The 15,239-nt window shown below is 40.2% G+C and overlaps 1 protein-coding gene across 1 annotated transcript in view; it reads right to left on the bottom strand.

Annotated features, from left to right (window-relative positions):
• The window catches only part of nlrc5 (NLR family, CARD domain containing 5), a 38,678-nt gene that overhangs the window by 8,707 nt on the left and 14,732 nt on the right, over window positions 1–15,239 (bottom strand). The window contains exons 14-38 of the mRNA XM_084060756.1: window positions 15,048–15,131; window positions 14,803–14,886; window positions 14,591–14,674; window positions 13,716–13,805; window positions 13,458–13,508; window positions 13,225–13,254; window positions 12,902–12,985; window positions 11,977–12,057; window positions 11,654–11,743; window positions 11,439–11,516; window positions 11,048–11,131; window positions 10,869–10,952; window positions 10,187–10,276; window positions 9,925–9,972; window positions 9,799–9,825; window positions 8,019–8,102; window positions 7,848–7,931; window positions 7,258–7,353; window positions 5,870–5,935; window positions 5,507–5,590; window positions 4,122–4,211; window positions 3,516–3,602; window positions 2,334–2,393; window positions 2,083–2,166; window positions 68–151 (exon numbers count right to left, since the gene is read on the bottom strand). Of these exons, the coding sequence (XP_083916882.1) occupies window positions 68–151; window positions 2,083–2,166; window positions 2,334–2,393; window positions 3,516–3,602; window positions 4,122–4,211; window positions 5,507–5,590; window positions 5,870–5,935; window positions 7,258–7,353; window positions 7,848–7,931; window positions 8,019–8,102; window positions 9,799–9,825; window positions 9,925–9,972; window positions 10,187–10,276; window positions 10,869–10,952; window positions 11,048–11,131; window positions 11,439–11,516; window positions 11,654–11,743; window positions 11,977–12,057; window positions 12,902–12,985; window positions 13,225–13,254; window positions 13,458–13,508; window positions 13,716–13,805; window positions 14,591–14,674; window positions 14,803–14,886; window positions 15,048–15,131 (1,908 nt within the window). The remainder of the gene's footprint in view (window positions 1–67; window positions 152–2,082; window positions 2,167–2,333; window positions 2,394–3,515; window positions 3,603–4,121; window positions 4,212–5,506; window positions 5,591–5,869; window positions 5,936–7,257; window positions 7,354–7,847; window positions 7,932–8,018; window positions 8,103–9,798; window positions 9,826–9,924; window positions 9,973–10,186; window positions 10,277–10,868; window positions 10,953–11,047; window positions 11,132–11,438; window positions 11,517–11,653; window positions 11,744–11,976; window positions 12,058–12,901; window positions 12,986–13,224; window positions 13,255–13,457; window positions 13,509–13,715; window positions 13,806–14,590; window positions 14,675–14,802; window positions 14,887–15,047; window positions 15,132–15,239) is intronic.

Consider the following 15,239-nt stretch of genomic DNA (forward strand, 5'->3'; position numbering starts at 1 on the left):
ATAATCATCTTTATTGTCACATCACAGGTTTATATATGACAATGTGACAGTAAATAAAAAGTGTTACCTGAGAACGGTGAGACAGGGCATTGAGGGCAGTACAGAGCAGAGGAACTCAGCTCCATCTCTACCCAGCTTGTTGTGAGACAAACTGCATGGGGAAACACAGGTAACACTATCATCAGAGAGTTTTATTGTTATGAGTCACAAGGAATATTTAATATTAACCACATGAGCCCTAGAGTCCCAATTCTGGGCGAACATTCTGTTAAAATAGCCTATCTATAAGCTTACATGTGTGAGCTTACATCGGCTGCTTTCAGCTAAGATGTTTAGTGTGGAGGGAAAAAAGGAGGGGACCTCTGGGGGACTCATGTTAACTAAATGTATAGGGTTTAGGTAACGGTGATATTTCATGTCTAGTTCATTGACAACGAGTCACGCTAAACATTACTGTCGCCAAAAGAAGATTGTAGTATTTTATATATTCGAGCCATTGGTTTGCATTAATTTCAGTTTCGTATTCAAATCAACTTGCAGAGAATTTAAATTTGATTGAGATAAGTAATAAAACACAGTGACATTTCTGTTGCTTACATGTCGCTTTGCAGATGTGACTTAGGGCGGATTCACACTATGGTCCCGGGTGCGCACCCTGGACCACTTGGCTGATGTTGTGATAGTGTGAACGTTGCGTATCGTTCCCCGAAACGGATCACCGTACCGTACCCGAAACCACCTCCGGAGGTAGTCTCGGATCCGGATCATGCGTATTCGGGTACGGAACGATGCAATGTGAAGCCATCCGTACCAACAGGAGGAAGTGGACTGCTAATCATATATCATTTATATATTTTTATAATGGCACATTATTTTAGATGGGTTATACCTTCTCATAGTTCTACTTGAATGTTTTTTTTTTCTCTATAATTTTTATCCCACGATTTTGTAACCAGAATTGTTTCACCCAGTGCCAATTGCCTATGTAATCCTGGGCACTACCTACCCTCTGCCAGCCTAGGGAGAGCCCAAGCTGAAGCTCATGCCTCCTTCAATGCATGAGGAGCAAGCAGGCCGCTTCTTATCACCCGACAGGGGGGAGTTTCCCTGGTTGGACATAGCGCGTGGAAGGAACACGTTATTCCAACCAGTTCCCTTCTCCTCCATCAGGCGCCCCGGCTGACCAGGGGGAGGCAGTATAGTGACCAGGATTACTACATGTTTTTGTGAGGGTATTAACTACCCTAGGAGACACGGGGAGAACATGCAAACTCCACACAGAGTAGGCCCTTTCACCAACCCCACCTAGGGTATGGGCGCCGATGACGTGGAGGAGAGAACACGCCCCCAGCGCCCACAGCGTCCCTGTAGTTCTACTTGAATGTTGACAAGAAATAATAATCCCGCTAGTGTTTGAGTAGCGCGAGCCGTGAAAAATAATAAACAAAAAACACATGTGTCGCGTCAGTCGCGAACGCGTATATAAGGATAAATATACTAAGGATTAGTCTGTGACGTCACTGCTAAAATACCAAGGATGCGTCCGTAACGCCAATACATATTTACAGAGACAACGTTACATTTCGAGGTTTCAAAGACCAGTGCACACACTGCTTTGGCTGTGTATTGTTGATCTGTTGTTATTATAACTCAAGACAACGTCAGGAACACAGTCAAACATTATTATTCACTCTAGACTAGAGTGACTTTTCTTCTGTGAATGACATATTCTCTCCCAAAGCCCCATAGTCAACAGCGCCCCCATGAGGCACATATTTACCATTACTGTTAAATGAAATGCCAGCTGGGAGAAGCCAAGCGTACTCGGGAACGGTTTGATTCAAACGGACCCAGTCTGAATCCGCCCTTATAGGTGCAAGAATCAATGAAATTGGATGATGCCCTCAGAAGGCATTCCAATGAATATAAGTCACATCTGCTCTCGCTTTAGTTACATTATCATAGCAACTTGTAGATCTCCTATATTTGCCAAATGTTCACCCCAGAATAAGGATGATAAGTTTCATGTACAGTAGTTTTTTCATTTCTTTTTTACATTAGAGGAAACCAGGTGATACTAACTCCAGCTCTGTCAGCAGAGAACACCTCTGGATGATGCTGTTCATAGCCACTAGGTGGCATCCTTCTACTGCACAGTCCACAAGGCTATTTTAGAGGCAAGAGCAGACAACAGAAAAGAGAGTTAGAGAGAGAGTGGATATATCATATACACATTGTACAAACTTGTGTTAAGTGTATATGCTAACTTCATTTGTTGTGAGGTTTGCATTATGCAACCTTTAGCAAACTAAATCTCACTAATCTTACTTTACCTGATTGAAGTGAGATCAGCAGACTTGATCAAAGTCAAGTGCAGGGTATTTTGGCTTACCCTGTGAATGAAAGCATGGTTATTTATAGTTATTACGCCCCCTCACACCTATGTTGCACCGCCAATCCGACCGATAGGCCTATGTCTGAGTCATAGCAGGGGGATTTGTCAGAGAACCCCTTGTACCCGTCTGTCTGTGTCCCTTTTGAGTCCATATATGGAGATCCCATCTGTATATGCCCATATATTGGTTGGATCGGTGGTTCTGGACAACTGGATATCTATACAGTATATGCCTATATATGGACATACATATCGGTCGAATCGGTGGTTCTGGAGAACCGCATATCCGAACTACTCGATGGCGGACACCGCACTAGAGTCCTTGCCGATGCACTCGGCAGGTTTGAAATCTGTCGGTCCCATATATTTTGTTTTCTTCTTTGTTTCTTTTTTTCTTTTTTATTTCTACTCCTAGTTGTATCTTATTTTTGTCTCTGCATCTGTCCTGTGTTTCATAAGTGCTGTAATGCCATGACAACTGAATTCCCCCCGCAGGATCAATAAAGGTCTGTCTGTCTGTCTGTCTGTAATAGCCACACATAGCTGAAACTAATACAATTAATTGTGACTAGGTTTGATTTAGGTGTACAACACCGACCATAGTGTTTAGACCAAGGACCACAATGAAAATAAGTCGCAAGACTTTTCTGTGTCTGTATCCATGACGCTTTCTACGATGAACATGATGTAACGTGTTTTTTCCTGTATAACGTCTAATACAATCAAATCAAATCAAGTTGACTATTGCCCTTTGGCATACTGACTCATTATTCATGTGATTAGGTGCAGCTGATTTTACACTAAAACACCCAAAAAACGTGTAATAAAATGAAATAATACTGCATATTGAATCATTTTGCCTGTGTTATTCTGGTTGGTTGGTTGTTGCCGTTTCTTTTGGGAGGGGTACATACTGCATACAACAGAATACTTTTAGGCCAGATTTATTATGAATGATATACAAGAGTGTGATTCCAAAGGCTATGTGTGCCTTTGGAGGGAGATGCCACACGCACTGACAATGACTTTGTGTGTGTGTGTGTGTGTGTGTGTGTGTGTGTGTGTGTGTGTGTGTGTGTGTGTGTGTGTGTGTGTGTGTGTGTGTGTGTGTGTGTGTCACCTAATCGTATGTATGCTGCTGCAGATGGCCAGGCAGGTGCACACCAAACGAACAGCTGCTTGTGATGTTATCCAGCACTCTTCAATGCTGACATTGACAATAAAGAGAAAGTGTTTAGGAAAAACAACAGTGTTTGTCACTAAAGCATTTAATGGTGCAGAGTCCCGCTATATATCACGATACATTTTCGTAACGATATGTATCGTTTTGGCATTTTTGGAAAAAAAAACACATTTGCTTTCCCCCCCCCCCCATATATTTTCATAAGCTTTTTTTCCCCCCCCATATATTTTCATAATAAAAAAGTGCCATATATTGTATCGTATCGATATTGTGAGCCCAATATCATGTACCGTATCGTATCGTGAAATTAGTGTCGGCACACCCCTAGTGCAGAGTATTTATTATGAATAGGCATTTAACCATTTTTTTAAACTAAAATAAAGATATGTAAATAAAGATATAAAACACTGTGTTTATGTAAGTGAGGAAAAACTGCTCCTGCTAAGCGCAGAGTAAGCGCATGCACGCACACACACACACACACACACACACACACACACACACACACACACACACACACACACACAGTGTACATCTTCTCACCTGATGTCAAGTTTTCTGTTAACAATGTTGAGCTGCTTCACCAAATCTTCAATCCATTGCGGTTGCGGACTCTGCAAATTGTTCCTCAACCTAGACGCATCAACAACAAAATTAATGCTAAATACCAGACATTCTTAAGTCATTCAAGTCATTTTTAACAATCAGAGTCTAGTACAAAACAGATCATGTGCACTAACAGCCTACAGTCCTTCACATCACTATACTATACACTATCTTTTCATTCTTTTTTGCGTGGCTTTTTGGGCTTTTTTTTTGGCATTAGCAGCCTAGGTGCCCGGACCGCTACGCCAGTCGTCCATGCCTGGTCTTTTCATTCATGATGATGGAAGTGGGAAAAGTCAGTTTTTATGTGCTGGCTTCAGCAGGAGCAAAATATGAAAAGAAATAGTGCGAGACAAAATACTGTATCTGTCACATGCTGATGTGGTGAGAACCCAAATACAGACAGTGCCACAGGTAGTAGGCTCAATAGCCAGGACTGGTGTTTAATACAGGTGAACAAAGACAAGAACATTTCAGACAAACTAAAAACACGTGACACAAGACAACAAGGACTAACTGGGGAACAAGACTAATATACACATGAGGAAATGAGATACAGCTGGGGCAAACAAACAGAACCAAGAAAACTAGACCAGGGAATAAAATACTTAACACAAGACCTAGACACTACAATGAATGAGACAAGTCTGTGACTGCGACAGTATCATGACATGAAGACACTTTTCATATATGTTCTGAAATATATTTATTTATGTATTTATTTTTTTGTAAATGACAAATTAATTCAACATTCAACATAATAATTGAAATCAATATTTTAGCCTCGCTAGTTGCGAGGTTCTAAGGTCGATCGGTCGGTCCGTTCACCACTTTGGTCCCAAACATCATAATATCTACAGCCGTGGACATGTCTGTGAATCGTCATGAGCCCCAAGGGATGGCCCTTCAGTTGTTAGGACTTTTGGTTACTCCATGGCCTTTCCTCTACTGCCACCCATAGGCAAAACTTGCAATTACCCACATGACTGTAGAGTTGCATCGTCTCAGGTTCGATTTTAGACAGAGCTACTGTATGTGTCGTTTTTCTCCCTCTATGAACTCAGCTTCCTGTCTCTCTACGCTCTCCTATCGAAATAATTAACCACATGAACCCTCGCATCCCTATTCTGGGCGTGTTATAATGGACAAACATTCTGCGAAAATACTATAGACAAACATCCAATGAAAATAGCAGATTTTGTAGATTGACTATATTTGTGGAAAAGACTTGGTAGAGGGAAAAAAGGAGGGGGCCAAGTATAGACCCCGTGGGACACTGTGGGAAGTATACTGTATACAACAAGCTGAGCTGTTGTACTCACTCCAGTTTGCCCAGACTGTGACAACTAGACAGGATCTTTGCCAGTCTGGTCAGGTGGTCGGGTTCCAAGTTACAGTCTCTAAGACTGGAGAGAGAAGGAGAAATAAAAGGGTGCAAGACAGAATCAAGGAATGAATGAAGTGGGAGACAAGAATAACAAGGAGTTAGGGAGTTACAGAGAATAAAAGATACAAAAAGTAAATCAATCAATGTTGAGAGTAGCTATATATATTAAAAAAACGCTGCGTCAAGTATGCGTATATATTCTGTGTTTCTGAAAACATGCACTCAAACAAATATACTGTCATTTATTCTTGCCATTATACATAATTATACATATATACATAATTGTATTCTACAGTACCTTAACGTTTTATCACATCTTCTGTCTTGGTCAAAATGAATGAGCGCCGGCTCCTTTGGTCCCAAACTAATACAGAAATACAGACAAAGTGGAAAGAAATGAAACACAGACAGAAAATGTCATAGAGACACACAAACCAAAGGACAAAGACAAGTGATAATTTCACTTCTTTATTGGGCCCTATTTTGGGAGAAACAGTGGGATGGGGCATGGTGACTTTTGGTCTTTTCAGGACTGGAGAAGGGCACCCGCAATAAAGTGGTGAGGTGGGTTGGTTAGGCTGAATATTGTTGCTGTTGGATGGAAACCTTGTAAGTTGTGAGCTTGTTTTGTAAGTCCAAAACAAGCTCACAAGCTTGTGAGCTTGTAGATCTGCTATTTGCACTAGTACTACTATCGTGCGACACTGTTGTATGCTAAAGTAGAGCATTCATTTAAGGGGGGGAAAAAAAGTTTAAATATGGAAATACAAGGTTTCTGCCTGACAGCGACAATATTACAAAATCAGTTGATTGTTCTAGATGGATTCAATCATCATGACCAATCACTTTTCATTACCTCTAAGAGCAGTGCACTGTGCTCCACATAAGGGTGTACTGATCATTTTTCCAAGAACAAAGTGGTGTCCTTGTGTGGGATGTCGTCAACAACAAATCTACAGCACCGCAAACAACATCAAGTGCATACTAGAAAATTCATGATAATGAGAAGCTTTTTTTTTTTAACTGTTCACTGATGTCTGGAAACAGGCTTTTATGAAGGAGAAACCTATACTGTACTGTATATGAATAGTATGCCTTCCATATTCTCAGTGGCTCATGATTGAAGTATTCATATCATCAAAGTGATGAGACCTCAACCCAAATCCTTGTTGACGCTGTCAACTTGCCAAGACAAGCATAACACATGAGGCGTGATTGTGGAAAATTTTATCTGTGGATAATTGCACAAAGATGAGTGCACCTCTCTCTACGCTTTTTGACCTGGTCAAACCAGCAAGAGCCACAAATCAGCATCCTCATTGACACAATCACGCAGTAGACTGCCGATTTGCAAATGACACACCCGCTGTACCTCTTCTCCCATATCGGTGCACAGCGGTTCACCAAAATACCCAACAATGACAGGCGAGGAAACTCAGCACTGCGCTTGGGAAACTATCAATTTACCAGTCTGCTACATGCCTCATGCCAGTGCACCTCATCCCAGTGTGCCTGCCATAAAATAGGCCCCACATGCTTTCATTCATTCACTCGTTCACTTCTTAGACTATAGAATTTTTAGCTGTGGTCAGTCACACCAATTTTCACTCCAATTTGTCACTTCATTCTACAGGAGATTAACGTGATATACAGTAGAGATAATATATATACTTAAAATATTTGTACCTGACAGATACATCACAGACCCTGTCACAGGTAGACAAGGTGCTGACCAAATCTAGCGCCCCTTGTTGGGTGAGTCTGTTGCTTCTGTTGCTCAGGCTACACAGAAAGAAAATCAGGTGCAGAAAGGAAATATCAGCAGCTGGATTGCCTTAACAAAGGAAATGCTGGGAATATAGATCAGAAACATTGGAATGATAGAAAATTCACAAAATATTTCACATCTTTATCTTTTCGGGATAAACTGTGGGCAAAAGACAGAACAGGTTGGTATTATGTTGGCATGGTAATGTAGGAATGAGTGCACAATATGGTTTGTGCATTCATAATCACATCTTCAAATGCAAAACATGTCACAGAGGTCCAGGGGAATACATTACTTCCTCATCCATATTTGACATGGAACAGCATTGCTATGACTGGAATGTCCATTCTATACATTTATATTTTGGTTTTGGTGGTTTGAACAAAGAGCATGTACTGGTGTATACTGTGAAGAAATGTAACATGAATTGTCTACCTCCGTTAAAATTAAAATAAATACAAATGAGAGGGGCCACAAGCCATGGCTCTGAGGACACAACGTGACTTACTCAATCCTCTGCAGTGATGACATCTTAGGCAGGGCCTTCAGCAAGTTCTTCATGGTTTCACCCTTCATTTGGTTGTGAGACAAACTGAGGACAAACAACATGACAAGTATGAAACTATGTGTCTCCCTTCCCTCCATTACAATGTTACATGGGCGTGGCAGGTCAGCTTACTCCAGCTTCAAAGGACAGGGACACTGGGCCAGTCTTCCACAGAGCTTGGTTATTTGTGACGGTAAGATGCTGCTGTGGGTCATCCTATAATCCATGAGAAAAACTATTAAATACAGTTACGTTTTACTTTGTTCTTTAGACATGACAGTAGAGAGACAGGAAACTCAGGGCAGACGGAGTGAAACACACAGAATTTGGTCAGAATTTATTGAGAGGATAGCCCCTTGAGATGAAGCATCTCATTTTAGAGGGGGTCCAATAAGCACATACATAAAACATTACATACAGTACAAGTACACAATACACACATGTACAGATACAGTTAGCTTGCTCACCCTCTCCCACCAACCCCATTCACCAACTCGTTTTTTTTAAAGAAAGAAGTCAAGAATACAGTACTATGACCTATCTCAAAGTCAGAGTTATAAACGTATGTACAAGCAGTATTAGAAGCATGAACAGGTAGTTTCGAGGTGTGAATACAGGGAAGTCCTGAAGCGGCCAAGAGAGGTAACTGATCTGAGAGAGAGAGGAAGGTTGTTCCAGTCAGATGGAGCTTTGTAATGGAATGACCTTCGTCCAGCTACAGAACATATTCTTTTGGGAACAGTAAAATAGGGATGTTGTGAATGTCTAAGCGGGTATGGTGATGTATACGGTTCCAGAGATTGTTTCAGGTAAGAAGGACAGTTAAAGTGAACACATTTAAAGAGGAATAGGTACCAGTGATGTTGCCTTCTTGCCTTAGGCTGCAGCCAATCAAGCGAACTATACAGAGAACAGTGATGTGTTCTGTATGGACACCTCAGCACAAATCTACATAGGGAGTTATATAATACATCGAGAGGCTTAAGATTAGTATCTGTGGTGTTCCGATATACAATATCAGCATTGTCTACAATGGGAAGTAGTACTTGGGAGACTATTCTTTTCCTCACTTCAAATGAGAAACAGTTGATTGAGGGATAAAGTGAGCACAAGCTGCCATATGCTTTTTTAATAGTAAGATCAATATGAAGTTTGAATGAGAGTTCTGGATCGATCGTGATACCGAGGTATTTAAATGAGTCCACTTTTTCCAGATTGGAGCCATCGTCAAAATTAATCAATAGGTCAGTGGAACTTGCACCACTACGTGGGTGACCAAGCAGCATGCTACAGGACTTCCTCTTATTCAGTAAGAGTTTGTATATACACATACAGACATGACAGCAGAGAGACAGGAAACTGAGTGCAGACGGAGTGACACCCAAAGCCACAACACTAGAGGGAGTGAACATGATGTGGTACAACCCAAATTTTGATTCTACCACAAAATTGGCCTGAAAAACATCTCTCAGGAGACCACAAGGGGAGGGTAAATGTAAAATCTAAAGGAAGTGTCATTCACTGCCGTCATTTTTCTTTTTTCTCCTTTGTATATATAGTGTTTGTAATTGTTGATGACATGTATTATTGTGTTCATTTTTTATGCTTTGTTGATGAATTGAATTACATAGGACCACAATGGAAACAAGTCCCCAGGACTTTCTTGTGTTGTTCTTTTAGCCTTAATGTCTTTCTTAAAGCCTTAAATAAAGTATTCAATCGATCAAAAAAAGGCTCTAGCCAGAATCAAGCTATGCCTGTGTGTCCTATCCAGTCTATATGGTTTTCCAAAGGGAAGAGGGGATGTAATATGATATGGCTGGCATTAGGCAAACTTGCACCCTGCGTCTATTTGCCAACCTTAAACTAGAGGCTAAAGTGTACAAATGCATTAATTTAACCGTCAACCTACCTGAACTCCTTGAGCTGCTCTTCTTCACTGAAAAATGGTAGAGAGTTACTGACTGATTGGTGGATGATTGTGTCAGAGGTTTATAATTTAGATGTGCCAAAGACTTCCTTTAGAGGCTGGTGGTACCTTTTGATAGGACAGAATGTGAGGATCACCTGCTCTCTGCCTCTGTCACTGGTAGAAGATAGATAATGTGTGTTTATTAGATAAATTATAGTGTCCAACCTGACTTCAAAACACTCTTGTTCAGCTATGTCTTATATACGCCATTCAAAGAGCAGGGCACTTATTTTTTCCACACAGTTCATATACAGAGACTGTCTGACAAGTGATGTGTTAACAACACCATAGTTATTCTGGTCTTTACACTCAGAAGAAAGATAAGTACCTGATGGCAACACCTGTCAGATTGTGATGGGAGCAGAGAGCACCTGACAGCATAACGACTCCCTCCATGGTAATATTATTCTCACTGACTCTGAAATACAGAAAGAGAGAGAGAGAGGGTGCCTTGACTTGTGCTGTGCTTTGATAAAACATCTGATTTCAAATCATACTGAGGGAAAAACTCTCTCCAAACCAACAATGAACTATAAAAATACAGGAATTATAACTTTCAGTCACCCCTATTCTCCTGCACAGACATTGATTTTGGAATAATAAGCCAATTTCCACAGTATTTTCAATTCAAACGTTCAGGTGATAAACCCACCTTAACATTATCTGTTTCTTCACATTGATATGGATGTTTGAATTCTGTTCATAAAACAACATTTTCTCCAGTAACTATTTTCAGCTGAACTTTTCAAATCAATCTGTGCCTTCAACTGCATAAAACACAGTAATACGTTAAATTGTACTTGATTAATGGACTAAGTAAATAAGTAAGTCCTCTCTCTCTTATGCAATTCACAGTTCATATTGCGATTTTGACTTATTTTTTGATTAATTATTCATCCCTAGAATAAACCATGAACAAATAATGATTATCCTCCACCAATCATTCAGGGCTATGCTCAAAACTCTGGGCTTTGTAGACTTTGAAGGCAGGCCTTTTAACTGAGTCTTACATGATCTGCTGGATGTTGGGGAGAGCAGGCAGGATGTCCAGCAGCCTCTTCAGACCCTTATTTCCAAGTGTGTTACGGGACAAACTGATGAAAAAGTGTTGGGTAGGGTTAGTATACAGACTGAAAAATGTTGTGTGTGCGCGTGCATGCATGTGTGTACAATACAATGTGTTTCTTACTCAATCAGGGTGAGATCAGAGGAAAGTCCCAAACATTCACACACTCTCTTCAGGTTATCAGGAAGCAGACCGCAGCTACTGAGACTGACAACGCATTATCATCATCATCATCATCATCATCATCATCATCATTTTTAAGATCAATCTCACATCATCAGTATACCATCTATCACATCATTACAATCACTAATACAACTCGTATGAACATCACCATAGGCATTTTTCATGTCAACTTTATAATCCATTCTTACCGTATCATCCATCTTCATAATTATTCTGACACCTTGCACGATGGCTCTACATTCAGCTTACACTTTCCCCATTTGGAAACAATTACATTTCATAGATGCTACATTTAAAATAAACCATTTAGAAATCAATCAATACGAACCAGAGTTTCCTTATTTCTGGCCTTGATTTGTCCGTCCCTCCTGAAAACACTACAGACACAAGGTCTGGTATCTGCAGTCTGGCAGAAGAATCACAGTTAGCGATGCGATTTTTTTCATTTTCCATTGCAGTGTATGTGTATGTGTATGTGTATGTGTGTGTGTGTGTGTGTGTGTGTGTGTGTGTGTGTGTGTGTGTGTGTGTGTGTGTGTTTACCTGACATTGAGCTGTGCCACAGTAGGACATGTAGATAGCAATGTGGTCAGCACTATCAAGCCATCCACTGTTAGACCGCTGTCATTCACACTGGGAAAGATATCAAACAGTTCATTCTTGTGTGTTGTGTGTATAGATGTTTTGTATTGTTTTTTTAAAACTTAATTTCCCCCCAAACAATAAAACTAACAAAGATTAGAACTTTCTGACATAGCTTAGTGTGATATGGTATGTCATCATGGTACCAATTCTGCCAAAAGACAGATCCTGATGCCATATATAATTCAATATGCAGTAAAGTAGTATGAATGTTTGAATCTTACATAATTTTTGTGACGTTGAGCTTGGGTACAAAATTGACCAATGTCCTTAGAGTCTCCACATCCAACTGGCCTCCTGACAGACTGTGAAGCACACCCGTGCACGCGCACGCGCGCACACACACACACACACACACACACACACACACACACACACACACACACACACACACACACACACACACACACACACACACACACACACACACACACACACACACACACACACACACACACACACACACACACACACACACACACACACTTCAAAATCATATAAGATGGAGTGGTTCATAGAATATGACTGTATCATTTATTTTTTACAGTTAATTGGTGCAGCTACTCTTTATTTGATTTGATTGTTTTCACAGATTGTTTTTTATTGTTGTTGGTTATCATTACTGCTACAAAGCTGAGTTGAGGAACCAAAACCAAATAATTTGACTCTTACAGTATATACTTGTATAGATGTAAGAATTAATGCTAAACTGAGACCAGAGAAGGTGGGGCAGTGGATGTTTAGGTTCCACTGTAATGTAGAATTGCAAAAGTATGCTTCACAACTTCGCCAAGTGAAAATTGGTAATTCATTCAAACATATTTTACATATTTGGACCATCTCCTCACCACTTCCTGATTAATAACCAGAACCTAGTACAACCAATCTCTCATCCATAAAGCTCACAGAGCCATTTGGCCAAAGGCATTGATAACCATTGATAACAACACAGTGAGCAACAAAGACATTCTGTTTTTTTTAAGACACCAAAAATGTGTTCATTAGTAATAATCGTGTGATTATGATGATAATTAATTAATTATTAAGCAAAAATCCTGATGTTCTGCTTTGTCTCTCTAGTCATAGTGAGACAAAGTTGCCATGTAACAGAGCTTGTGTTGTGGTTATGTGGTTACCATGCTTACTTACTCCAAGAGAGAGAGGACAGGACAACGAGCCAGTAACTGACTTAGTCTTCGCATTTGTCCTTTTTTCCATGACTGGTTCAGCAAACTGGAAACATAATAATAATACTGAATCTCATGTAATAATTATAATAACAATGATAAAAATGAACATGGAGACATGAGAAATGGATTACCAATGGACATGGTGAGGTACGTTTTTAACCAAATGATGTTTAATTGGCAACAAAAGTAAACAATCACAATGGCAAGTTCCCAAGTCCAATAAAAAATTACAGAACTCAAACTCAAGTTCAAAATCATTTGTTTATTGTCTTAATGGCTTACCTAACTGTTGGTCCAGAGTCATCTTTATGGCTACAAGGATGGATGGAGAGGGAAATAGTGGGGTGGGGCATAGACAAGAGATAAGATTGAGGGGTCTTGCTCAGGGACACTTGGACCCTCCACAGCCATGAAGCTTTTAGACTTAATAACACTGACTGACTCCCATTGAAATGATATATTAAATGCTTAATTACTTTTTCCATCAATTAGACAACACTAACAAACAAACTTACTTGCTCATGGCCAAATTCTGGGAGAAGGTTATGTTTATTTCCTTCATTCCACTGAAAGAAAAAAGGAAAATAAAATTCTTATGGCAATATCTCCATCTCATTAATATTAGATATATGTTGCTTTTCTATGCAGAATCAATTTAATGACTCCTGACTCCTTCAAAAGTAATAGAATATATAGGCATACTGTTTATTTTTTGTCAGTATAGTAGTCAACTCTTTGGAAGTGCGTGCATGCGTGCGTGCATGAGGTCATACTCAGCATGGACTTGTTGTATGTTGCCACAGGAAGTCATCTTCTCTATGAGAGAGTAAACACCCTTCAGAGAGCTGCTGTTTCGACCCAGTCTGCAGGGAATATACACACATAATAATTCCTTTGGTTAACTAGCCTCGTCGTAACCACCCCGGAAATCACGTGCAATTTGCAAATGCATGCGATTTCCGGGGGGGGGGGGGGGGGTTATGAGGCTAATGGTTACCCACTTAAACCCTACTGTATAGGGTCTGTACTTGGACCGCTCATTTTCTCCCTCTCAATAGACAATCTGCTATGTTTGCCGAATGATCGCCTTTTTCCGCCAAATGTTTGCCTATTATGGGTTTAAGTGGTTAACCTACTGTACAGCTTTAACTCCTAGATAAAAATATGTATTTCTGCCATGTGAGATACAGTACAGCTTATCCAATAGAGGTCAGGTGTGTCGGCTGCTGTCCAAGGATGGAATATGAGGGCAACATCAAATGCCTTGTGTTCCTTTGTTTATCAGATACTCATAGTCGTATTGGTTCACAAAGACAATGGCACAATAGCATTTGATCAACACTTTAAGTTTAGAGATGAATATTACTCTCAATGAGGCACTGTTACAGCAAACGAAAGGCTATAGGTGGCATATAATGACATATATTTTCAGTGAGGTTACTTGCAGTGTCAATTATGCCCCCCTTGCCACTTAAGCTTTAGCATGTAACCCCATGGAAAGACCCTGTGGAGTTGCATGGCAGCTCACCGGTCAGCACAAGCTTATTACCCTCTCCGTCTCTTTTTTATCATTCCTCTTACCCAGGTCAAATTAAGGCTGGGTATGTGATAACATTTGGTAACACAGTCAGAAGAAGTGTACACTCACGCCACAGAGGCCAGGTTTGGTAGTTTGGTAAAGAGCTCAGCGAGGTATCTGAACCCTGTGTCTGTCAGGCTGTTGTCACTCAGGCTGTCACAGAAAAAAAAACACGAAACACAAATTAATGGCGCTGTGTATATCTTATGGCATTACAATCATCATCCCAGTAGAGGTATTATTATTACCATAGTGAGATACACATTACACAAATAACATACTTGATCTCAGTGATATTTGGACAGTTCTGCAGAGCTGAGGTGAGGCTGGCAGCTCCCACATCAGTGAGGCTGGCACCAGTAAACCTTGGAAAACAGTACAATACAGCATCAATCAGCCTGTCATCAAGAATGAAGACTCAATAATCTGATGTACTCACTCATTTACAATGTAAATCACTACGGAGCAGAGTAATGATAATTGAGTGAAAATCAGTGATGTTAACTTGTAAAAACTGGGAACTTACTCAAGTTTTCTCAGTGTTGTCAGTTTGGGAAAAGTGGAAGATAAGTTTTCTGCAAACTTGTCCTCATACTTGCGGCCACGAAAACTAAGGACACAAACAGTTTACTGACATTTACTTACGTTTAATAATGTCCTTTTAATTTAGATAAAACTGAGGTCTTGCAGGAAGAAATTAATGCAAGATATGTAAATA

The sequence above is a fragment of the Gymnoscopelus microlampas genome (assembly GCF_963454915.1).
Source record: "Gymnoscopelus microlampas genome assembly, chromosome: 6".
Classification (NCBI taxonomy): Eukaryota; Metazoa; Chordata; class Actinopteri; order Myctophiformes; family Myctophidae; genus Gymnoscopelus; species Gymnoscopelus microlampas.